Source organism: Scyliorhinus canicula, chromosome 7 (assembly GCF_902713615.1).
Source record: "Scyliorhinus canicula chromosome 7, sScyCan1.1, whole genome shotgun sequence".
Lineage (NCBI taxonomy): Eukaryota > Metazoa > Chordata > Chondrichthyes > Carcharhiniformes > Scyliorhinidae > Scyliorhinus > Scyliorhinus canicula.
In genome coordinates this window covers 203,756,331-203,782,998 of record NC_052152.1, presented here as the reverse complement: position 1 = coordinate 203,782,998, position 26,668 = coordinate 203,756,331, and the positions used below count along the sequence as shown (strand labels likewise).

The following is a 26,668-nucleotide window of genomic DNA, read 5'->3' as shown; positions in this document are numbered from 1 at the left end:
AGTACACTTCAGGGGTGCCACAGCTTCTGCAATGGCCGTTGCATGATCCTCATGCATTTCTTTCCTCTGTTTATGGAATTCCTCCTTGATAAAAGTCATCAGTTCTGTATCTGGGGCCTTACACCTGCATGCTGGAAGAGACTGTGAAGCACAAGACTGTTTCAACTTTCCAGCTAAACCTCTCATTGTTTTCTGCTGAGTTTGGTGATCAAAAGACATATGATTCCAGGGGTAAACTACTCCTCTAATATTCACCTACGCCTTTTCATCAAAATTCCACCCAGATCTGGGTAAAAAGAGCCCTTTTCTGTGACTTTGAACAGGAACAGCCCTTAATGTGACCAATCACCCCATGGTCACAAGCGGAAGTTCTCAGTGGTGATCTTTATAGAAGTCTATAAAAATAATTAGGAGTATTGATAAGGTAAATAGTCAACATCTTTTCCCAAAAGTAGAGGAGTCTAGAACTAGAGGGCATAGGTTTAAGGTGAGTGGAGATGGATACAAAAGAGACTAGAGGGTAGTGAGCATCTGGAACAGGCTGCCAGAAGCAGTGGTAGAGGCGGATACGTTTTTGTCCTTTTTAAAAAGCAGTTAGACAGGACAGCACGGTGGCGCAGTGGTAGCACTGCAGTCTCACGGCGCCGAGGTCCCAGGTTCGATCCCAGCTCTGGGTCACTGTCCGTGTGGAGTTTGTACATTCTCCCTGTGTTTGCGTGGTTTTCGCCTCCATGACACAAAAGATGTGCAGGGTAGGTGGATTGAACACGCTAAAATTGCCCCTTAATTGGAAAAAAGTGATTTGTTACTCTAAATTTATTTTTAAAAATAGACAGTTACATGAGCAGAGTGGGTATAGAGGGATATCTGCCAAATGGAGGCAAGTGGAACTAGCTTAGTGATAGAAACTGGGCGACATGGACCAGCTGGGCCGAAGGGCCTGTTTCCATGCTGTAAACATCTATGACTCCTGTGTATCTTACCAGAAATAAAACTGAATTCATGATAACCTCCCTGAGAGACTTGCATGAATAACTGAAAAATAAATATTGGAGGCTGGGGCTAGGGGAAAGGTAAAGAATAGGAATGGGACCAAGACGGCATCTCTTTCTGGAAGCCACTGTCGCAGTCAAACGTTTTGATTGTGTTGTTTTTGCTGTGAGGAGGAATTGATAGCTTGCACCTTCTTGGCATGGTCATATTTGAGTTGTTGGCAATTCTGGTTTAAATTCCTTGTTAGTCAAGAATCTATCTATCTATCTCTGTGTTCAAAAATTTTCCATGACTGTGCACCCATTGCTCTAGAGACGAGAATTCCAAAAGCACTCAACCCTCAGAAGCAAATATCTCCTCATCTCCATCTTAAATGAGAGCCCAGTTATTATTAAACTGTGTTCCCGAGGTGCTCCTTCTCCTGGCATACAAACAGAAATTTAAAGTGGGAAGATCCAATTAAGAAGGTCGTGCAATGCTGGCCCGAGGCAACGGAAGAGCTCCCACGTGACTGGAGTCAGTGGACTAATCCAGATTCAAGAACACAGTGGCCAACCTAGGCAAGTATGCCACTACTGTCACAGACTTCATCTGTAAGTGCGTTGAGAACTGCGTGCCAACAAAGATAATATGTGCGTTCCTCAACCTGAAACCATAGTTTAACTGGGAGATCCGCTCCCTACTGAAGTCCAGGCCTGAGACGTTCAAGACGGGTGACCCTGACCTACAAGAAATCTAGGTACGACCTCCGGTAAGCCATCAGGGATGCCAAGAGACAATATCAATTTAAGCTAGAGTCACCGACTAACACACTCTCGTCGGTTGTGGCAAAGCTTAAACAACATAACTGGCTACAAAGTAAAGTCGAGTAGAATCTTTTTAATTTTCAAAGCCGAGTAGAATCTCTGGCAGCAGCGCACCCCTCTCTGATGACCTCAATGGATTCTAGGCTCTTTTGAGCAGGACGCCAACAAACAGTTGTCAACTGCCCCAGCAGCTTCGGAGATGAGCATTCCTACCGTCACAGCTTCCGAAGGCAGATCGACCTTCTTCAAAGTGAACCTTCGGAAAGCAACGAATCCTAATGGAGTCCCTGGTTGTGCCCTCAGATCCTGTGTGGACCAACTGGCGGGTGTGTTCGCGGACATCTTCAACCTCTCCCTGCTCCGTCTGAGGTTCCCACCTGCTTCAAGAAGATCACTATTGTACCGTTGGCAAAGCAGAACCAGCATCCTGCCTCGATGACTACCGTCCGGTGCCCTGACATCTAATTATTATGAAGTGTTTCGAGGTATTGGTCATGAGACACATCAATCCCAACCTTCCAGATTGCCTTGATCCACTGCAATTCATTTACCGTCGCAACTGGTCCACAGCAGGCACTATCACCCTGGCCCTACTCTCCTCCATGGAGCAACTCGACACCAAGATCACCTCCGTCAGACTCCTGTTCAACGACTACAGCTCTGCCTTCAACACCATAATCCTAGCCAAACTGATATCCAAACTCCAAAGCCTAGGACTCGGCTCCTCCCTCTGCAACTGGATTCTTGACTTCCTGACCCTCAGACCGCAATCAGTAAGGATAAACAACGACACTTCCACAATAGTCCTCAATAAGATTGGGTCCTTAGCCCCCTGCTATACTCCCTGTACACACAACTGTGTGGCAAAATGTGGCTCCAACTCCATCCACATGTTTGCTGATGACACAAGCATGGTGGGTTGAAACAATGACGAGTCAGGGTACAGGAGAGAGATGGAGAACGTAGTGGCGTGGTGTATCAACAACAATCTCTCCCTCAGTGTCACCAAGTAAAGGAACTGATCATCGACTTGTGTAGTGTCCTCCATGCCCCTGTCTGTATCAATGATGTCGAGGTGGACAGCTTCAAATTCCAAGGTGTGCGCATTACCAACAATCTGTCCTGGACTCTGTTCCATGGGATTCACAAAGCTGCACTCCCACCTCTAGTTCCCAGCCCACTTGTAACTCATTCGCAGACCACTGGCTTTACTAAACTGGCACGGCCCAAGGGTTTCTCCCAGCTCCAGTCTCTCGGCTGCATAAAGCTGTGAATGGCTCCTAGATCTGTTTCTGAGCCCAGTCTCCACAGACCTTCTGCCACCGTTACAGCTCCCTTAGGCTTCCCCAGCACCTGTTGCACCAAACAGCTCCCAGATCTTCTGTGTAAACTACGAACCATGTGAAGTCCGAACTGTAGCTCTCAGCACCGACAAGCAACCGGGTCATCTTTGAGTCCTAACTGCTTGGAGCCTACTAACAGCAGCACCCTTTCGGGATCACTTCCTTCTCTGTTGCAGAGCACACTTAATTGAATCCAGAGAAACCTCTTCAGCTCCGTTAGATCAGTATCGTCTTTCGGGGTTCCCGGAATGCGCTTAAGCTAATTTAACTCCCAAAAACAAGGCATCCCTCTGGACTCTGCTTCTTTGCAAGCAGCATAGAAATAATTTCTCCAGTCATGTAAGACCAGCTTTTTTGTCTTTCCTTTTTAGCTCTTAACCCCTTAAATCAACATGGCCCCAACCTTTTCTCTGTAATAGACACACGCGCTGCTTCAGTTGCATTTACCCAATTTTCTGCAGTTCAATTTCAATCTTCCCGGAACTAAAAATTACCTTCAACATATTAACACAACTGTGAACTGGATATCCACAATATTTTTGCAGGTTAAATTTCACTATTTTAGGCAGTTCCACATAGTTTATAAACTCTGCAGAATGGTGATTTTTCCATCATTCTGTGGGTTTACATTTTGATGCTTTAGTTTGTAACTAAATTTAATATGCATCTCGCAACCATTTATTTCAATAACCATAGAAGTTAAAAATGAAGAACTTCAGTGGTTTTAACTTGGCGAATAGGTCACCGTCAAGGCTGTTTACTCTATTTACGGTATAATTTTGTTGGGTGCATGGAGATCCCTATCTTGGCAGCAGTTTTAAACTATTGTCAGGAATGGGTGTGGGCGGGTGGTTCCTGCCGCAGAGATTGTTTGATCAATGGTCAGTAGTGAGCACAGTCATTTCAAAATCCGGATCTGTCTCTTCTGCTCAGTGTCCAATTGATCAATTTTATTGATCAAATAATAAATAATGCAAGGATTAGACGAATGTGCAAGACAAAGCATTCCTCTAATAAGTTGAGTTACTGGTAGATACAGTGCAAATACTGCAAATCTGAAATAACAAAATGCTGGAAACACTGAGGAGGTCAGGCAACATCTGTGAAAAAGCCATCAACCTGAAACCTGTTTCTCTCCACAGATGCTGCCTGATGTGCTGAGTTTTTCTAGCATTTTTGTTGTCATTTGCAATTTCATGTGCTGTTTTCTCTTCTAGTCAACTGAGTCAAAACCAATTGACATAAACTCCCATTAAAATGTAATATTTTTTTTCTCTTCAAGACCTAAATTGTTGTGTTTCATTGTCTGTATGCATGTGCATCTAACCTGAAGAAGGTGCCAACAGGCGCTGTGGGGCTGATTACTCGAGAGATTTTAGCTCACTTAAAGCCGACCTACATAGGAGGTGAAATAAGACCACCTAGTGTCCGATAAGTGTATTCGTTATCCGAATGATTAGTGAAAGCTGGGGTCTTCAGATGGGGAAGGAAGTGGCTTAAGAGGGGGCCTGGTCGATTTATATCGGGGATTAAGGGTAAATCTAGAACATATCTTCAAATTTAATACATAGCAGTAGGGCAAAGGCACACAGGTTAAGATTGGCATGTTTAGAAGTTAATGCATGTGGTTCTTCAAAGTGTGATCAACAGATGGGATAGATGTCTCGCTAGGTTGGTTAGGGCAAAGCACAAATCATTTCCAGAACATTGAGTGAAGTTTTTCCTCTTAAATTCAGCAGCCGCACAGCAATCTGGAATGTTGTGTGTTGGAATAAACGGGTTACTCACAGCTCCAGGAAAGTACAGTGCCTTTTGAAAGTAGTAGTAGGCTTAAATGTAGTCTGACAACAATGGTGTTCCTCATCCATATATAAAGTGACCTTCTAAGGGCCATGCATGAAATGAGTTGCTAGAGATTGCACATGCAGAGTGTAAACTGCCCTCTTAAAGCAATATGTGCTTGTGAGAAGTGAAAATTTCATAATGTTGGGTTTCTTTTCTATGTTTGAGGTTTGTGACAGTGGTGTGCGCTTTATCCTGTGTCCAGCTTGTGCTATGCCTGATTCGACTTGTACCATTTTCTCTTCTGTTTGAACATTGTTCTTCCTGCTTTGATTCCCTCATACTATTCACAGATCAAAAGAGTCGGAAACAGGAGTGTTTATGGCTCTCCAAGTGTGCTAACTAGCAGCAGGGTCTCTAGAGAGACCAGGTGGGTTGCCATCTCGTGTCTCTTCTTTCCTCATCTCTTCAGTAACAACTGGCTACTTCTGGCGGACAATGGTTTGTGCATGTGCACCTGTTTAGCTCACTTTCTTCATGCTCTGCCTTTTGAACGTAATATCCTAGTTGTGTGCAGGGCCATTGTGCAACAGGCATATATTGCTTACAGTTGTTTTCAAAACTACATTACCCTTGTACACTTTTTTTAAAAAACTGGCCAGATCTGTTTTAACCAGTGTTGGTTTACTCATCAGTTGTGAAAAGTGTCATTTACTGGAGGTTTGGTGTTGCAGATTGAAGGTGAAGTGACTGAGCAGGGAGAGGGTGACGATGATGCCTTTGACATGAGCATGATGAAGAAGAAGAAACCAAAACCTGTAACCTTCATGGATGAGGAATTAAATGACAGGACAGATGAATGTGAGTATTTCATTCATAAGCTGGCCATCTTTGGGTTTTCTCCAACACTAACAGAGGGCATTTTGTGAAGTACGAGTGTGCTACATTTAGAGTGGCTAGGGAGTGCAGTGGATAAATGGAACCCAAATTCCTTGGAATTGTCCGAGTGTTGGTGGGGGTTACTCTGAATGGAAGGAGCAAAGATCATCTAGGGGACACTGCCACTCTAAACCTGGTCTATGTGTGCGATTGCTGATGGCCTTTGTGTGCGTTATACTGGAAGACTAGGGAGAAAATGGGTATCTGGTAATTTCCCCATCTCCCTTTTTAAAAAGCCATATTGTATGCATGGTTTTCTTTGTTTTTATGAATTATTTTTAATGTTTTTGTCTTGAGCATTGAATGCTGCAAAATTGTTGACTGCATGTCAACTAATAATGATGTCTGTTCCTGTATTTATGGAACCCAGTTTTGGAGATCAAAGTCAGTAACATCTGTGCAATTGTCATCGCTCTGATTCCTTTATTTTTAAAAGGATAAAAGTATCTAATGCGACTTCGCAGGGCAAACCAGCTTAATGATTCTTTGAAAGATTTAAGCCTTGGGTAACTGTCTATGAGGAGTTTGCGCACACATTCACCCCGTGACTGCTTAGGTTTCCTCCCATAGTTTAAAGATGTGCAGGTTAGGTGGATTGGTCCCCCGTGACTGCTTAGGTTTGCACCGGTTTCCTCCCATAGTTCAAAGATGTGCAGGTTAGGTGGATTGGTCCCCTGTGACTGCTTAGGTTTTCTCCGGGTGCTCTGGTTTCCTCCCATAGTTCAAAGATGTGCAGGTTAGGTGGATTGGTCATGCAAAATTGTCGCTTAGTGTCCGACGGTTAGGTAGGGATGGTGTTACGGGGATAGAGCAGGGGAGTGGTCCTAAGTAGGGTGCTCTTTCAGAGGGTGCGTGTAAACTTACTGACCATCAGCTGATTACATTACATTAACTGCAAGGCATCAAAGACTGACTTAATTGCATTTCTGCTCATATTCTCTTGAATGCATAAATTATATAGAATGGTACAATAAACACCAGGTCTATGCTAGTGTTTATTCTCCACTTGAAGCCCCTCCTTGCACCCTGCTTCATCAAAATTCTATCATCAGGAACAGGAAATATGTTTCACGTTTTCCACCACTCCTTCTCGGGCCCGTAAATATTGAGGCCACTAGTATTCCACTTTTGTCTGAGCTTTGATTGCCTAGCCTAGCATAGCATTGCTGTCGATTGAAATTGGATATATATGGACGCTGCCTTTTATCATAACATCTACAGGTGAGAGCAATGATATCCCGCTTTATGACGAATCGTATGTGAAAAAAGCAGTTTCAAACAATTCACAAATGTACAAAAATAAAATATATATAAATATATTTTTTATTTTAATGCACATGTATAATGTATTCACCAAAATTAGCATTATTCCTTCTGATGCCTTTATCCAGGTGTGTGGAATCTGAAAACGCTTCCATCATTTTGTAGGTTACTCATTTATATATTTACTTGGGTACGGTTGTACAATATGTGTACATATGGCTGCATATTACCCTCCTTGATATTTATTTCTGCAGTACCTGATGATGATGACAGCAAAAGGGATGATGGCATCACTTTTTCCACTCTGAGTGGTCCAGCCTGGGCAGGATCCGAACGAGACTACACTTATGATGAGGTAAAAATGAAAATCGTCCACTTGTGCATTGACGCATGTTCATCGACTCTTAGTTCCTTGCCCCTCTTCTCTTCCACCCCTCCACCAACCCCTCTGCCTTCCTCCATCTCCAGTTCCTGTGATTAGTGAAATGAAGAATACAAAGAAATATTTACGAACAAAGAGCAAAAGTAGGCCATTCAGTTCCTTAAACCAACTCTGCCATTTAACCATTTAATAACATCATGGTTGATCTTTTTTTTTATAAATTTATAGTACCAAATTCATTTTTTCCAATTAAGGGGCAATTTAGCGTGACCAGTCTGCCTAGCCTGCACATCTTTGGGTTGTGGGGGCAAAATCCACGCAAACATAGGGAGAATGTGCAAACTCCACACAGACAGTGACCCAGAGCCGGGATCAAACCTAGGACCTCGGCGCCGTGAGGCAGCAGGGAGATCATGGTTGATCTGATCGTAACCTCAAATCTGCATCCTGCCCACCCCATATAACTCATTATTATCTTTGCTTCCCAACAATCTATCCACCTCTGCCTTGGAAATACTCAAACACTTTGCTGCCATTGCTTTTTGAAGGGACTTTGAAAGACTCATTACCTCTGAGAGAAAAAAATCACTTCATCTCCGTTTTAAATGGGCAACCCTTTGTTTTTAATTGATACCAATTGGGAACCGTTTTGAGCTTTTGCCATTGGCCAATTAATCCAGGCTGTATTCAAAACTATGTCTCAGAACTTAAGTGCCAAATCCTGGGCACTTTCCAGACCTTTGGCAGGTTTGCTTTTAATTGAGGAAGTCATTCCTAAAAGAAGGATTAACAACTTTGGAACGTGATTCAAATATTGCCTCAATTGTAGTCACAGAGCAATGGTTGTGCCCGACTTTATGCTGAACTGCTCAGTGTATTTATGATAGATGTGAATGTCTATGAATATAAACTGAGAAATGCACATAATACTGCGTCCCTCTTCCCAGACGATGAGTCAGTCCACTATTTCTTTTCATCATCATCTCTGGTTGTGATAGATGATAGCCTTGATGTTACTCTTTTATTTCGGACCTTCGCAAATGCTTTAAAAAGGGAATACTGTCCATTTGTTGCCATCCTTGTCCAATTAGTAGGTCAAGTAAACAGTATAACATCCTGTGACACTTGGCTACAAATTTTCGCACTTGCTGTGTGATGGGGTTTTCTGCCCGACTGACACACACACACCCAAAAGCAGTTTACGTTGTAGCAACAAATCGCTGGCCCTAACCAATGGCTCTCAACTAACTTATTTTTAAAAATTCAGTAAAGGAACATGTACGTGCCTAGCATTTTGTTTACAAAAGCAGAGTAACTTGTCTTTTCAAAAAAAAAGTAGCCTCTGAAGCAAATGCACAGCTTGTGAGTATCGAGTTGGCCAAAGTTTAAACCGTGGTGGCAATGCACCTCATCATCTGGCCTGCAAATTTATTCAAAAGAAAAAAATCTGGATGTTATTTCAGCAGTTCGAAATTTATGCCATGTGCAGCCAATAGTTTTATGTCATTGTATCCTGCATTCATAAATATAACTCCAGGCATCTTGGCTGTTTTATTGATAAATTGGTCATGTATCTGTGTCTTCACAGCAGGAGAGCACTGTGGGTGGAATAGAGTTTACACTGTGCCGTGATTGAATTGATTAAAATGTTTCTTCACACAGCTTTTCTTGGTGTTTCAGTAGGCATTTCCTTAATTTACTGTAATATACAAGAATGTATATATCTCAACACATTTTCTGTTGGGTTATTTCACTCCTGATTCTCACATCCATATTTATACACTTATGTAAACTTTTGATGTGGCTGTTGCAGCAGTTGGCTTCAGTCAAGCAAGCCCCTTCCCATTCTGTAAAATTCCTGCAACCGTACAAGTTATCGGTGTTCAAATTCTGGCCTCTAGAGCATCCCCAGTTTTAATCATTTTACCATTGTCAGTCGTACCTATCGTGCTCGCTCTCGCTTTGCTCCCCTCCCCTCAAGGCAACACTTCTCGGCTACTCATGCTGCATTGCCACAGGAGATTGGCCTGTAAAAGTTTTTTTAATTCCCTGCAATGAAGATGGGTCAAGAGCTCGAGAAATTAAAATCTGCAGCTCTCTCTAACCCATGTACCAAAGAAACTTCCGTTTATGAAGTGGGACAACCCAGCGTCCTTTTTTGGTATTCAGTCCCTGCTTGGTTCTCCTGTAGGCTTTGCATTTCTGGCCAATTGTTTATCTATCTTGCACGTTTATGTCCGCAAGTCAGGACATACTAATTGTTTTAATATGAAATGTTTCATTTCTTCTTTAGTTGCTGACTCGTGTATTTAATATAATGCGGGAAAAAAATCCTGATATGGTGGCAGGAGAGAAGCGCAAGTTTGTTATGAAACCACCGCAGGTGGTCAGAGTAGGAACCAAGAAGACGTCGTTTGTGAATTTCACAGATATCTGTAAACTGTAAGTTCCTCAGAGCTGTTTTTTATTATCTCTTCATAACCAACTCCCTTTCCCTCTGATCACCAATGTCAATCAAATTTGGAGTTTTCCTTTTACAGGAACCAGTTTTCCCAGGGGACAAATGGTGTAAATGGAAAAAAAAGAGATGAAATGAAAATCGCTTATTGTCACAAGTAGGCTTCAAATGAAGTTACAGTGAAAAGCCCCTAGTCACCACAAGCCTGTCCGGGGAGGCTGGCATGGAATGAGGGGTTGGTTCCTGAACAAAAGGGCAGAAATCCCTCGTGGAGTGCACGGCGGTGTAAATGCTCTCCCACTCTTACACTGTCAAATCACTGAAGTGTCTGATGCCTGAACACCTTGGCACAAGTTCCTCAATTAGTGTAAGAAATATAATGAAGCAATTTGAGCAGTTGCCTGTTTAACATTGAGTCTCAGCATGTATTAAATACAGCATGAACATATAAATGCATTTAAATCGTCAGAGTTGTGCAAACAAGATTTAACAGAAAACTCTCTTTTCCAATATAATGAAGATGGTTTGACTTGCCCAGTGGATGGCACAGAATGTCGATGCGCACGTATGAACAAGCTGGTGTGGCATCGTAAATTCAAAATGCTGTCAGTCACACGTATGAACAAGCTGGTGTGGCATCGTAAATTCAAAATGCTGTCAGTCACACGTATGAACAAGCTGGTGTGGCATCGTAAATTCAAAATGCTGTCAGTCATTTATAACTTGAACATTGTAAAGTTGAGGACTGTCTATATTAGTGAACAAGTTTTCATTTAATGTAGTAACTCCACAGTGTCAAGTCCTGCAGTCTTTTCCCGCTATCACATTCTTTTTTTTTTTAAATCCTAGAAGTTCCTTTCCTTGACCTACTTTTGTTTGTGTATGGGATTTATCCAGAAACAAGTCTATGCAGTACCTACCAAGCTCCTGTATGGTCGCAAACTAGTGCAGCTTAGCAGGAACATTACAGACACTGATATGCCATGTATAATTAGTCTTTAAATAAGAAGATCAAAGGCTTTAATGGCATATAATTTATTTCCAGCATGACTGGAATCAGTGAGAAAACTTATTACGCAATGGGATATATGACCTGGAATTAGATTGTTTACAATTTGAGCTCAATTTTCAAATTAATTTCCAAAGAACATTGATTCTTAGAGGTGTAATGATGGAGCTCCATGGATTGGGATTTTCATTAAGTGGAAATTGCATCAGATTTTCATACTCCATACGAGCAAGGCTCTGATTCACCGAAATCATATACCCAATTATGGACTCACCTGAATCAATTCCTCCACAAATATCCCCATCCTCATTGATGAAGGAGCCCAGCACGTCAGTGCAAAAGACAAAGCTGAAACTTTGCAACAATCTTCAACCAGAAGTGCCAAATGGATGGTCCATCTTGGCCTCCTTGGGTTCCCAGCATCACATGCCAGTCTTCAGCCAATACAATTCATTCCACGTGATATGAAGAAAATGCGTAAGGCACTAGATACTGCAAAGACTATGGGCTCTGACAATATTCCAGTAATAGGACTGAGGGCCTGTACCCCAGAACTCGCTGCATCCTGAACCCAGCTGTTCCAGTATGGTTACAACACTGACGTCTACTCAAATATGAAATTTTGTCCTTCTATGTCCTATACACCAGAAACAGGACAAATTCAACCCAGTACATTCCTGCCCATCAGTCTACTCTATTATCAGTAAAGTGATGAGGGTCATCAGCAGTGCTATCAAGCGGCACTTACTTGGCAATGACCTGCTTACACTCCGTTTTGGTTCTGCCAGGGTTACTTGGCCCCTGACATCATTACAGCTGTGGCTCAAACATAGACAAAAGAGCTGTATGCCAGAGGTGAGAGTGACTGTCCTTTACATCAAGGCAGCATTTGACCAAATATGACCTTAAGGAGCACTAGCTAAACTGGAGTTAATGGGTATCATACATAGAACAGCACAGAACAGGCCCTTCGGCCCTCGATGTTGTGGCGAGCATTGTCCAAAACCAAGAATCGGTGGGGTGGGGTTGGAGCTCTGCTTGTTAGAGTCATACCTGGCAGAAAGGAAAATGGCTGTGGTGATTGAAGGTCAATCATCTTAGCTCCAGGGCATCACTGCAAGAATTCCCCAGGGGTAGTGTCCTGGGCCCAACCATCTGCTTCATCATAAGGTTAGAGGTGGGGATGATCGCTGATGACTGCACAATGTTCAGCACCATTCACGACTTGGGAACTGAAGCAGTTATCATGTTTTGCTGCATTTGGAAAACAGCCAGGCTTGGGCTAACGGTGGCAGGTAACATTCACACCACACAAGTGCCAGACAATGACTGTCTTCAACAAGAGAAGATCTGACCATCGTCCATTGACACTCAAAGGCATTGCCCATTGCTGAATCCCCCACCATCAACATCCTGTGAGTTTTCATTGGCCAGAAACTAACTGGACTCGCCATATAAATACTGCAACTACAAGAGCAGGTCAGGGAGGCTAGGAATTATGCGGCGACTACCCAGTCTCCTGACTCACCAAACCCTGTCCACCATCTACAAAGCACAAGTCAGGAGTATAATGGAATACTATCCATTTGCCTGAATGCGTGCAGCTCCAGCAACTCTCAAAAACCTCAACACCATCCTGGACAAAGCAGCCCACTTGATTGCTACCCCTTCCACACACATTAAAACCCTCCACCACTGACGGAACAGTGGTAGCCGTGTATACCATCTACAAGTGCACTGCTGGAACTCATCATGGTTCATTATGCAGTATCTTGCAAACCCACAACCACTAATAATAATCACTTATTGTCACAAGTAGGCTTCAATTAAGTTACTGCGAAAAGCCCCTAGTCGCCACATTCCGGCGCCTGTTCGGGGAGGCCGGTACGGGAATTGAACCCACACTGGCATTGTTCTGCATTGCAAGCCAGCTATTTAGCCCACTGTGCTAAACCAGCCCCTACCATCTAGCAGGACCAGAGCAGAAAATATTTAGGAACACCACCACCTGAAAGCTGCCATCCAAGTCATTCACGATTCTACTTGTGAATATATCACCATTTCTTCACTTGTTACTGGGTCAAAAACATGAAATTCCCCCCGAGCAGCACTGTGGTTATTTGTACACCTCTGATTAAAGAGGTTCAAGGTGTCAGCTCACCACCTCCAGTGCGACTAGGGATGGACAATAAATGTTCTCCTAACCAGCGAAGCCCACGCCCCGTAAATGAATTTTTAAAAAAAACATTGATGCGTTATTGATACCGGGGCTGGTTTAGCACAATGGGCTAAACAGCTGTCTTTTAATGCAGAACAATGCCAGCAGCGCGGGTTCAATTCCTGTACCGGCCTCCCGGAACAGGCGCCAGAATGTGGCGACGTAGAGGGTTTTCACAGTAACTTCATTGAAGCCTCCTTGTGACAATAAGTGATTATTGTTTGAATTGTATTGGGATACTGCTTCTAGACACCATGAGAACGCAACTCATCAGGTTATAGCCTGAGGGCTGTTAAATGATTGGCATCAAGCAATATGGTGTTATAATCCTTGCAAGCCAGCACGGTGCATTTTGTTCTGTCGTAACCTTTTGGAAATCGCACGTTGTTCTCAAATGGACTTAATTTTAAGTAACAAAACAATTCAAGACATTTATGGAAAAGAACAAGGATGGGCCTGAAATCAAAGTTCTAAACTAGGGGAAGGCCGATTGTAATAGGCTGGGTATTTTGGCCAGAGTGAATTGGGCGCAGACACTTTTAGGTAAATCTGTGACAGAACATCATTCGAGAACAGTACAGACCATTTATCCTAATCGAAGATCAACCTAACCTACACCCCTCAATTTACTGCTGTCCATGTGCTTGTCTAAGAGTCGCTTAAATGCCCCTAATGACTCTGACTCCACCACCTCTGCTGGCAGTGCATTCCACACACCCACCACTCTTTTGTGTAAAGAACCGACCTCTGACATCTCCCCTATATCTTCCTCCAATCACCTTTAAAATTATGTCCCCTCATGACAGCCATTTCCACCCTGGGGAAAAGTCTCTGGTTATTCACTCTATCCATGCCTCTCATCACCTTGTACACCTCTATCAAGTCATCGCTCTGCCTTCTTTGTTCTAGTGAGAAAAGCCCTAGCTCCCTCAGCCTTTCATCATAAGACATGCCCTCCAGTCCAGACAGCATCCTGGTAAATATCCTCTGTACCCTCTCCAAAGCATCCACATCCTTCCTATAATGAGGCGACCAGAACGGGACACACTATTCCAAGTGTGGTCTGACTGGGGTTTTATAAAGCTGCAGCAAAACCTCACGGTTCTTAAACTCAATCCCCCTGTTAATGAAAGCCAACACACCATATGCCTTCTTAACAACCCTATCAACCTGGGTGAAAGGATACCGACAGGTAAAATAAAAGAAAATCCGAAGTTGCTTTACAAGTACATTCAGAATAACAGACTAACCAGGGAAAGAGTCGGGCCCATTAAGGACCACAGTGGCAATTTTTGTGTGGAGCTGGAGGATTTAGGTAGGGTTCGAAATACTTTGTGTTGGTGTTCACTAGTGAGAGACGATGTGGGAATAGAAATCTGGGAGAAGGACTGTGATAAAATTGAAGAAATTAACATAGACAGAGGAGGTACTGAGGTATTGAGTGGTCTGGCAGGCTTAAAAACAGTTAAATTTCCAGGGTCAGATGAAATGTATCCCAGGCTGTTCAAGGAGGTAAGAGAGGAAATGAGGGTGCTGGCATTAATTTTCAATTCCTCTATGGCCACAGGAGAGATGCTGAAGGACTGGAGGACAGCCAATGTGGTATCATTATTCCAGAAGGGAGTTGGGGATAAACCAGGAAACTACAGGCCAATCTGTCTAACCTCAGTGGTGGGGAAACTATTGAAAGCAATTCTGAGACAGAACTAATCTGCTTTTGGAGAGGCAGGGGTTAATCAAAAACAGACAGCATAGTTTTGTTAAAGGGAGGTCATGTCTGACCAATTTGAATGAATTTTTCAAAGTGGTATCCAGGTGTATAGATGAGTACAACACACTTGATGTAGTCTACTTGGACTTCAGCAAGGTTTTTCCACATGGGAGATTGGTGAAGGTAAGAACCTATGGGATCCAAGGAAGTTTGGCAAATTGGATCCAGGATTGGCCGAGTGGCAGGAAGCAGAGGATGATGGTCGAGGGGTGTTTTTCCCATGGAAGCCAGGGATCAATGTTAGGGCCCTTGCTGTTTGCAGTTTATATTAACTGATTTACCGGGGGGGGGGGGGGGGGGGGGGTTGATCAGCAAGTTTGCAGATGGTACCAAAATTAGTGGTGAGGTACAGTGAAAAATACTTTTCACTGTACCTCGGTACACGTGACAATAAACAAATCCAATCCAATCCATAGCCCTGTAGCTTACAGCACTTGAGGTGCAGATATAGGTACTTTTTAAAAGAGCTTCGGGTCACTGCCTCCACATAAAAAGATTATTCCTCGTGCCCCCTCTATGCTTTCTGCCAGTTATGTCCCCTCGTTCTAAAATTATCCACCAAGGGGAACATTTTTTCTTTTTTTTGCAAATTTAGAGTACCCAATTCATTTTTTTCCAATTAAGGGGCAATTTAGCATGGCCAATCCACCTATCTGCATATCTTTAGGTTGTGGGGGCGAAACCCACGCAAACCCGGGGAGAATGTACAAATTCCACACGGACCGTGACCCGGGACTGGGATTGAACCCGGGTCCTCAGTGCCATGATGCAGCAGTGCTAACCACTGTGCCACCTGGCATAGACTTACGGTGAGGGGCAGGAGATTTGGAGGGATGTGAGGAAAATCTTTTTCACCCAGTGGGTGGTGGGAGTCTGGAACTCGCTGCCTGAAAGGGTGGTGGAGGCAGAGACCCTCGTAACATTTAAGAAGTATTTCGAGGAGCACTTGTGACACCAAGGCACACAACGCTTTGGGCCAAATGCTGGGAAAAGGGATTAGGATAATTAGGTGGCTTCTGACAGGTGCAGATAACTTCTATGACATGTCTGAACCTTGAAACTGGACGTCAGCAGGCCTTTTGACAGTGGCATTACAGGTGAGCCCAATCTGTGGTCATGCAAAGTAAGTGCATCTGTGCTTTGCAAGAGCAGATGCTCTTTTTGCCCCTCCGAAGTATTGTGGCCAGTTCCATCACCACAATTACTGTCCTGGATAAAATCAAGTTGGCACAGCCAAGGGATGTGAATCTGCTCTTCATTTTATGTCAGGTACTTCAAATGTAAATTTCAAAGGAAGCATTCAATAGCTGTCTTGTATTTTTACATTCCACTCTGCATTTTTCTGTTTAGATGGTGCACAGACTCCTTTTCTTTGCCTGCCCCTGCTTTGATCGTGTCAGAGCTTCTGTCTTTATCTGCTGACTCTCCTCTTTGATTTTGTAGCTAATAAAAAATGATGGAAGGACAGATTTGCACTGAAATATCTAATGGCTCCAGAATGTTCTATATGCTGGTTACGGGAAGTGAGCCCGTCAAGAAATTTATATGGTAGTAATTCAACTAAGTGTGTCTCGTAAATTGTTTTAATGCAGCTGGAACTTTTTTCTAAACCTGAGCAGAATTTCTGCATTGAACTGCTGAATCAGAACTATTGCCATGTGTTAGTTACAAAATGTTGTGTTTTCTTTAAATGTCCACTTATCTGTTTTATTGCAATTCCCAAGATTCCTGTTCATTTATTAATCACCAGACATTTTGGCTTGGGGAAAGCAAATTTTGTTTTGTAAAGGAGGAAATTGCATTTACATTTAAAGCCTCTTTCACCGCCTTAGTGCTTCCCCAAGAGCTCTGCAGCTGATAAAGTTTAGTCAGTGATGATGTGGGAAGCATAGCAGCCATATGTGATTTATGTGATCATCATGTGTAATATTACTCCAAATGACGTGGGAAGCAAAGCAGCCATATGTGATCATCGTGTGTAATATTACTCCAAATGAGGTTCGAACACTGAGGTGACGGTCAACAATTGAGTTTCTCGTCCGGTGGCGGCAATGCGGAGCTAAGCCGCACGTTCGGCAGCTCCCGCTAAAAACGGACTTTGGGGCTCTTTTCAGGGCCCCCAACGGAACTTTGTCGGCAAATCCCGACGTGGGAAGAGGACAGGAGTCGATCCCTACGGTCCTATGGTCCGGACCAGGAGTGGGGTAAGAAGAAAAACGGTGGAAGCACCCCTGGAAAAGCGGGGGAAGGAAGACAAAATGGCGGCCGGAGGCGTGGAGGCAGTGGGCGCAGGAGCAGCAGGCGACTCTACTGCGCTGCTTCCAGGAGCTGCTGGAGTCGTTGAAGGTTACCACCAGAGAGCTGATGGAGGCTCAGATGTCCAGAGGGCCGCGATCCAGGAGCTGCAGAAGCAGGCCTCCGAAAGGGAGGATGAGGCCGTGGCCATCGTGGGGAAGGTGGAGATGCATGAGGCGCTCCATAAAAGGTGGCAGGAGCGGTTCGAGGAGCTGGACAACCGGTCGAGGCGGAAGAATTTGCGGATCCTGGGCCTCACGGAGTGGCTGGAGGGGTCGGACCTGGCGGCCTATGTGATTGTTATGTTGAACTCGCTGATGCGGGCTGGGTCCTTCCAGGGGCCCCTGGAGTTCGAGGGGGCCCACAGAATTCTGTGTAGGAGGCCCAAGCCGAACGAGCCGCCACGGGCGGTGTTGGTGCGGTTTCATCGGTTCGTGGATCGTGAGTGTGTGCTCCGGTGGGCCAAGAAGGAGCGGAGCAGCAAGTGGGAGAACACGGAGGTGCGGATCTTCCAGGACTGGAGTGCGGAGGTGGCGAAGCGGAGGGCCGGGTTCAACCGGACGAAGGCGGTGCACCACAGACTGAGCGTGAAGTTTGGCATGTTGCAGACGGCGCGTCTGTGGGTCACCTACAAGGATCGGCACCATTATTTTGAGTCCCCGGAGGAGGCGTGGGCCTTTGTGCAGGCCGCGAAACTGGACTCAAACTGAGGGTCTAAGATGGGGGATGCTGTATAATACTGTATTTGTATTTGCTTGGTTTAATGTAAGATGTGGGTTGGCCTTAGGGTGGGTAGGGTGATGTCGTTATGTCTTTTTTGTATGGGTTTTTCTGTTTGGGTCTGGTGGACGGGTTCGGGCAGGGGGGTAAACGGGGAGTTCGGGGAGCTGGTGGGAGGGACTGACAATGGGAGTTGCCCTAGAGGAGGTGGGGCTGGGCAGGTTGAAAGCGTGGGCTTTTCTCGGGTTTCCCGCGCTGTGAGATGGTGCGGGCGGAGTCGGGACTGAGAAGCGCGGGCCGTTGCTGGCTGTTTTCTTTTCCCGCGCAAGAGCCGGGGGGGGAGAAGAGGAGGACCTGCTGATGGGCACGAAGGAGGAGGGGTAATCCCAAGTGGGGAGGAGTCGGAGGTATGGCGGGAGTCGCCGAGGTCAGCAGAAGTTAGCTGGCTCACGGGAGTGCTATGGAGGGAGGGGAGCGGCTAGGAGGGGTCCTAGCCTTGGTGGGGGGGGCTGTACCGGGTTGCTGCTGAAACGGTCAGGAAGGAGGGGGGGGGGTTGCCGCCGTGGGGAACTGGCAGAGCGGGGGCGCTGGCCGGTGGTGGGCAAGGGATGGGGTATGGCTAATCGGCAGGGGAGGGTGGGCAGGGAGCCCTCTGATCCGGCTGATAACCTGGAATGTGAGGGGGCTGAATGGGCCGGTCAAACGGGCCCGGGTGTTTGCGCACTTGAAGGGGCTGAAGGCGGATGTGGCCATGTTCCAGGAGACACACCTGAAAGTGGCGGACCAGGTTCGGCTGAGGAAAGGATGGGTGGGCCAAGTATTTCACTCGGGTGGATGAGAAGAGTCAGGGGTGGCGATCCTGGTGGGGAAGAAGGTGACGTTTGAGGCGTTAAATGTGGTGGATGACAGTGGCGGGAGATATGTGATGGTGAGTGGTAAGCTGCAGGGGGAGCAGGTGGTGTTGGTGAATGTTTACGCCCCAAATTGGGACGATGCGGGGTTTATGCGGCGCATGCTGGGCCGCATTCCGGACCTGGAGGTGGGGGGCCTGATCATTGGGGGGGGGGGGGGGGGGGGACTTCAACACGGTACTGGATCCCCCATTGGATCGATCCAAGTCCCGGACGGGTAGGAGGAAGGCGGTGGCTAAGGTGTTGAGGGGACTTATGGACCAGATGGGGGGGCTGGATCCCTGGAGGTTTGCGAGGCCAAGGGCCAGGGAGTACTCCTTTTTTTTTTTCCACCTGCATAAGGCCTATTCGAGGATTGATTTTTTTTTGTCCTGAGCAGGGGGCTGGTTTCGAGGGTGGTAGATGTGGACTACTCCGCCATTGCCATTTCAGATCATGCCTCGAGCTGGGGGAAGAGAGGGACCAACGTCCGCTGTGGCGCTTGGAGGTGGGGCTGCTGGCAGACGAGGTGGCCGAGAGGGTTCGGGGGTGTATTGAGAGGAGGTCTGACGGGGAGGTCTGAGTGGGGACGGTCTGGGAGGCATTGAAGGCGGTGACTAGAGGGGAATTGATTTCCATCCGAACCCATAGGGAGAGGGGGGAGCAGAGGGAGAGACTGATAGGGGAGATGGTGCGGGTGGATAGGAGATATACGGAGGCTCCGGAGGAGGGATTGCTGGGGGAGAGGCGTAGCCTTCAGGCCAGGTTCGACCTATTGACTACCAGTAAGGCGGCAGCTCAGTGGAGGAAAGCACAGGGGCCGGTGTATGAATATGGGGAGAAGGCGAGCAGGATGCTGGCACAGCAGCTCCGAAAGCGGCACGGGGCCAGGGAGATTGGGGGAGTGACGGATAGAGCTGGGAAGGTGGTGCGGAGGGGGGTAGATGTTAATGGCGTCTTCAGGGACATCTATGGGGAACTGTACCGGTCGGAACCCCCGGTGGACGGGGGTGGAATGGGACGCTTCTTGGACAAGCTGCGATTCCTGAGGGTGGAGGAAGAGCAGGTGGAGGGACTGGGGGCGCCGATCGAGCTGGAGGAGGTGGTCAAATGGATAGGGAGCATGCAGTCGGGGAAGGCGCCGGGGCCGGATGGGTTTCCGGCCGAATTTTATAAAAGGTATGTGAACCTGTTGGGCCCCCTGTTGGTCCGGCAAGGGAGGGGGGGGGGCTTTGCCCCCAACTATGTCACGGGCGCTGATTTCCTTGATCCTGAAGCGGGACCAGGACCCTCTGCAGTGTGGGTCATATAGGCCGATCTCGCTGCTAAATGTCGACGCCAAGCTGCTGGCAAAGATCCTAGCCACAAGAACAGAGGATTGCGTGCCGGGGGGTCATTCATGAGGACCAGATGGGGTTTGTGAAGGGAAAGCAGTTGAATACGAACGTACGGAGGCTCCTCAACGTTATGATGCCGGCTATGGAAGGGGAGGCGGAGATAGTGGTGGCATTAGATGCGGAGAAGGCCTTTGATAGGGTTGAGTGGGAGTATCTGTGGGAGGTGTTGGAGGGGTTTGGGGAGGGGTTTATCCATTGGGTGAGGTTGCTCTGAGGCCCCGATGGCGAGTGTAGCCACGAATAGGAGGAGGTCAGAGTACTTTCGGCTGTACCGGGGGACGAGACGGGTACCCCCTGTCCCCCTTGCTCTTCGCGTTGGCGATTGAGCCCCTGGCCATGGCGTTGAGGGAGTCAGGGAACTGGAGGGGCCTGGTGCGGGGTGGGGAGGAGCATCCCCACCCCGCATAAAACGAGTGTCGTTTTATGCGGACGACCTGTTGTCATATGTGGCGGACCCGGTGGGGGAGATGCCGGAGGTGATGAGGATTCTTAGTGAATTCGGGGGTTTCTCTGGGTATAAGTTGAACCTGGGCAAGAGCGAGTTGTTCGTGGTGCACCCGGGGGATCAGGAGGAGGGGATTGGTAGGCTCCCACTGAAGCAGGCAGGGAAGAACTTCAGGTACCTAGGGGTCCAGGTGGCTGGGAGTTGGGGGGCCCTGCACAAGCTCAACCTCACAAGGTTGGTGGAGCAGATGGAGGAGGAGTTCAAGAGGTGGGATATGTTACCGCTGTTACTGGTGGGGAGGGTGCAGTCCGTTAAGATGACGGTGCTCCCAAGGTTTTTGTTCCTGTTCCAGGGCGTCCCCATCCTTATCCCGAAGGCCTTTTTTAGGAGGGTCAACAGGAGTATTACGGGATTTGTGTGGGCGCATGGGACTCCGAGGGTGAGAAGAGTGTTCCTGGAACGGGGCAGGGAATGGGGGGGGCTGGCGTTGCCCAACCTCTGGGTACTATTGGGCTGCCAACGCAGCGATGGTGCGTAAGTGGGTAATGGACGAGGAAGGGGCAGCATGGAAGAGGATGGAGGTGGCGTCATGTGTGGGCACGAGCCTGGAGGCGCTGGTATTGGCGCCGTTGCCGCTCCCTCCAACGAGGTATACCACGAGCCCGGTGGTGGCGGCTACCCTCAATTTGGGGGCAATGGAGACGACATAGGGGAGAAATGGGGGGCTCGATGGAGGCCCCGATACGGGGACACCATCGGTTTGTCCCAGGGAGCATTGATGGCGGTTTTCTGGGCTGGCACAGGGTAGGGGTTAGGAGGTTGAGGGACCTGTTTGTGGAGGGGAGGTTTGCGAGCTTGGGGGAGTTAGAGGGGAAGTTTGGGCTCCCCCCGGGGTACATGTTTAGGTACATGCAGGTGAGGGTGTTTGCCAGGCGGCAGGTGGAGGGGTTCCCCTTACTGCCCCCACGTGGGGTGCGGGACAAGGTGCTCTCGGGGGTGTGGGTTGGGGGAGGGAGAATTTCGGACATATACCGGGTAATGCAGGAGGTAGACGAGGCCTCGGTGGAGGAACTGAAGGGTAAATGGGAAGAGTAGCTGGGTGAGGAGATTGAGGTAAAATATTCACCTTGACCAACTGAATCCTGCCCACCAAGGACAGCGAGAGACTATCCCACCTCTGCAAATCAGCCCTGACCCTTCCCACCAAGCTCGTAGAGTTAAACTTGGAGCCCGGCCCAATCCTGAGCCACACTAACCCCCAGATATCTGAAACGCGAACCTGCTAAGTGACGTGGCAACACCCCCAGATTGACCCCATCCCCGGGAGAGTAGCTGGGAAATATTCACTTTCTCCAGGCTCCATTTGTATCCTGAGAGAGAGCCAAAGCACCTCAGCAGCACCATTGTATCACCCATTGGGCGGGGGGGGGGGGAAGATCGGGTCTGTCACGTACAGGGACAGCCGATGCTCCACTCCACCTCTGCATTTCTATTATTCCCCCTCCACCTATCTGAAGCCCTCAGGGCAATAGCCGAAGGTTTTATCGCCAACGCAAACAAGAAGGAAGATGTAGGACACCCCTGTCACGTTGCCCTGTTCAACTGAAAATTCCCCGAGCTCATGTTATTTGTGCAGACACTGGCCGTAGATGCTTTATACAATTGTACCCACGACAAAAATTTAGGTCCCATCCCAAACTTTTCCAATACTGCAAACAAATACCCCCATTCTATCCTCTCGGAAGCCTTTTTGGCATCCCGGCACCAAATACCTCTTACTCCGTCCCTCCGGGGGAACACCACATTTAACAACCGCCACACATTAGACGACGATTGCCAACCCTTAACGAAACCCGCCTGAACCTCCCCGATAATTTGAGGGAGATGCTGCTCCACCCTCAGTGCTAATACCTTCGCTAACATCGCACTTAATAGGAAATCATAACAACCTGCACTTCACCGGGTCCTGATTCTTTTTAAAAGAAGCAAAATGGACGCTTGCATCAATGTCTCGGGCCGGGAACCCCGTATTATAAAGTCCTCAAATATCTCTACCCACCTGCAATGGTACCGACTGTCCTGAAAACGTTTTATAAAATTCCGCCGGAACCCGCCAGGCCCTGGAACCTTACCAGTCTGCATTCACACAATAGCTGTCAGGACCTCCTCTGCACCCAAAAGCTCTTCCAACCCTTCCCACTCTTCCTCCTCCACCTTCCAAAAACTCCCACCATACCTAGCCCCTCCCCAGGTGGCTCTGACCTATAAAGGTTCTTGTAGAATGCTTCAAACACCCATTGACTTTACTTGGTGTGGACACCAACATGCCACCCGAGTTTCAAACCTGAATAATCCCTAGGAAGGCCATCTGCCACCTCAACAAACCCAAGAGACAACTGACCTTCTCCCCATATTTGTTAATTCTCCCCCTTGAGCGCCATAACTAGTGCACTGCCTTATCTGTAGACAGTAAATCAAACTGCATCTGCAGTTTCTTCCAGCTGGCCAGGAGCTCTGGTGTGGGATCACTCAAATCTACCATCCACCGCCAAGATCTCATCTACCAACTTTTGGCATTCCTCCCTTGCCCTCCTATCTACCTGCGCCGCATGTGAGATTATCTCCTCCCTCACCACTGTTTTCAAGGCCTCCCATAGAAACAAGAATGAAACCGCCCCATTCTTATTAAGTCCCATACTCATGATCACCCTTGATATCCTTGGGCAAAATCTCAGGTCTGCCAATAGCCCCACATCCAACCTCCGTGCCTGTTGCTGAACCAGCCTCTTCTCCGATGCCAAATCTACCAGACGAGAGCATGCATTGTCCCAGTTTGGAGTGGATGCTTTTACCAGCACTTGGCTTCCAACGTCCCAGTAACTATTATGTACCTACTTCCCTAACCTGCCACAGCCTCCCTCTTCTCCCACCCCTCGGCCTGAGTGGGACACCTGGCTCACCCAACCCTTCAGAAGTCTAATCTGGTTCCCCCAACCAGAGGTGGGTCTCCCGCAAATGCTCCAAGTTGACTTAATCTCCTCGCTTCACTAGATTCCAGGTGACCAATCTAATTGGGGTCTTTTCTTCTCGCTCTCACCCAACCATCGCCATTGTCACCTTTTAGGCTCATCAAAACATGCTGAAACGGGTCCAATGACCGCAGTCCCTCCCCACCTCACTGCCACTCACTAGCAAACCTCTGCCTGCTAGTGAGATATTTCTCTTACCCACCGCCCCCCTCTCTTCCCCCCCCCCCCCCCCCCCCAATCAAATGAGTCAAAGAAAAGAACAAAATATCCCCCTGCTCCCTCCCTCTGCAAAAGAATAGCTGAAACCTGAACTCTTGAACATCCCCATCCTCCATTTGGACCACTGGCTCCAACCTTAATCTGTATCCCCATCGTCCTCGGACCCCACCACTCCCAAAAACATACACTCCCTCCATACAAAATTATAGATTTCAATTAACCATATCTGTACATGAAAAGGAAAAACATTACAACGTCCCCCAACAATTCCGTCCTGCAATACAAGTCCTGTTCAAACCCCCTCGGCTCAGTCCAAGTCCTTGTGATGTAACAAAAGCCTCTGCTTCCTCAACCGACACAAAAATGATCTCTGGATCACCCTCACCAGATACAACACACATAAACACACACCGCTCTTTTACAGCGCTGACTTCGCCCTACTGAGGGGTGCATGCCTCTTTTCCAACTCTGCCATGGTATTTTCGTATATTCGGATACAGCTTCCTTCCCGCTGCACCCCCCTATTTTCATGGCTCATTTCAGGACCCTCTCCTTGGTCCAATAGCTGTTGAGGCACACTATCACCGCTTGTGGTGACTTGCTTCACCCGCTCTTTCTCTCTGTCTTTGTGTCTCTCTATCTCTGTCTTTGTCTCTCTCTCTCTCTCTCTCTCTCTTCTGTCGCGTGCACACTCTCTCTTTCTGTCGCGTGCGCTCTCTCTCTTTCTGTCGCGTGCGCTCTCTCTCTTTCTGTCGCGTGCGCTCTCTCTCTTTCTGTCGCGTGCGCTCTCTCTCTTTCTGTCGCGTGCGCTCTCTCTTTCTGTCGCGTGCGCTCTCTCTCTTTCTGTCGCGTGCGCTCTCTCTCTTTCTGTCGCGTGCGCTCTCTCTCTTTCTGTCGCGTGCGCTCTCTCTCTTTCTGTCGCGTGCGCTCTCTCTCTTTCTGTCGCGTGCGCTCTCTCTTTCTGTCGCGTGCGCTCTCTCTCTTTCTGTCGCGTGCGCTCTCTCTCTTTCTGTCGCGTGCGCTCTCTCTCTTTCTGTCGCGTGCGCTCTCTCTTTCTGTCGCGTGCGCTCTCTTTCTGTCGCGTGCGCTCTCTCTTTCTGTCGCGTGCGCTCTCTCTCTTTCTGTCGCGCGCGCTCTCTCTCTTTCTGTCGCGCGCGCTCTCTCTCTTTCTGTCGCGCGCGCTCTCTCTCTTTCTGTCGCGCGCGCTCTCTCTCTTTCTGTCGCGCGCGCTCTCTCTCTCTTTCTGTCGCGCGCGCTCTCTCTCTCTTTCTGTCGCGCGCGCTCTCTCTCTCTTTCTGTCGCGCGCGCTCTCTCTCTTTCTGTCGCGCGCGCTCTCTCTCTTTCTGTCGCGCGCGCTCTCTCTCTTTCTGTCGCGCGCGCTCTCTCTCTTTCTGTCGCGCGCGCTCTCTCTCTTTCTGTCGCGCGCGCTCTCTCTCTTTCTGTCGCGCGCGCTCTCTCTCTTCTGTCGCGCGCGCTCTCTCTCTTTCTGTCGCGCGCGCTCTCTCTCTTCTGTCGCGCGCGCTCTCTCTCTTTCTGTCGCGCGCGCTCTCTCTCTTTCTGTCGCGCGCGCTCTCTCTCTTTCTGTCGCGCGCGCTCTCTCTCTTTCTGTCGCGCGCGCTCTCTCTCTTTCTGTCGCGCGCGCTCTCTCTCTTTCTGTCGCGCGCGCTCTCTCTCTCTCTGTCGCGCGCGCTCTCTCTCTTTCTGTCGCGCGCGCTCTCTCTCTTTCTGTCGCGCGCGCTCTCTCTCTTTCTGTCGCGCGCGCCTCTCTCTTTCTGTCGCGCGCGCTCTCTCTCTTTCTGTCGCGCGCGCTCGCTCTCTTTCTGTCGCGCGCGCTCTCTCTCTTTCTGTCGCGCGCGCTCTCTCTCTTTCTGTCGCGCGCGCTCTCTCTCTTTCTGTCGCGCGCGCGCTCTCTCTCTTTCTGTCGCGCGCGCGCTCTCTCTCTTTCTGTCGCGCGCGCTCTCTCTCTCTTTCTGTCGCGCGCGCTCTCTCTCTCTTTCTGTCGCGCGCGCTCTCTCTCTCTTTCTGTCGCGCGCGCTCCCCCTCTCTTTCTGTCGCGCGCGCCCGCCCTCTCTCTTTCTGTCGCGCGCGCCCGCCCTCTCTCTTTCTGTCGCGCGCGCCCGCCTCTCTCTTTCTGTCGCGCGCGCCCGCCCTCTCTCTTTCTGTCGCGCGCGCCCGCCCTCATCCTCGTTCTGTCGCGCGCGCCCCGCCCCTCCATCTTCTGTCGACGCAGCCGAGCGGCCCGCGCCCTCTCTCTTTCTGTCGCGCGCAGCCCGCACCTCTCTCTTTCTGTCGGCGCGCGCCCGCCCTCTCTCTTCTGTCGGCGCAGCAGCCCGCCCTCTCTCTTTCTGTCGCGCGCGCCCGCCCTCTCTCTTTCTGTCGCGCGCGCCCGCCCTCTCTCTTTCTGTCGCGCGCGCCCGCCCTCTCTCTTTCTGTCGCGCGCGCCCGCCCCTCTCTCTTCTGTCGCGCGCGCCCGCCCTCTCTCTTTCTGTCGCGCGCGCCCCGCCCTCTCTCTTTCTGTCGCGCGCGCCCCCCCCTCTCTCTTTCTGTCGCGCGCGCCCGCCCTCTCTCTTTCTGTCGCGCGCGCCCGCCCTCTCTCTTTCTGTCGCGCGCGCCCGCCCTCTCTCTTTCTGTCGCGCGCGCGCGCCCTCTCTCTTTCTGTCGCGCGCGCCCGCCCTCTCTCTTTCTGTCGCGCGCGCCCGCCCTCTCTCT

General features: G+C 48.6%; 1 protein-coding gene across 1 annotated transcript in view; it reads left to right on the top strand.

Moving 5' to 3' along the window:
• Nucleotides 1–26,668, top strand: part of eif2s2 (eukaryotic translation initiation factor 2, subunit 2 beta) — a 53,632-nt gene that overhangs the window by 11,291 nt on the left and 15,673 nt on the right. The window contains exons 4-6 of the mRNA XM_038802402.1: nt 5,659–5,785; nt 7,381–7,481; nt 9,802–9,950. Of these exons, the coding sequence (XP_038658330.1) occupies nt 5,659–5,785; nt 7,381–7,481; nt 9,802–9,950 (377 nt within the window). The remainder of the gene's footprint in view (nt 1–5,658; nt 5,786–7,380; nt 7,482–9,801; nt 9,951–26,668) is intronic.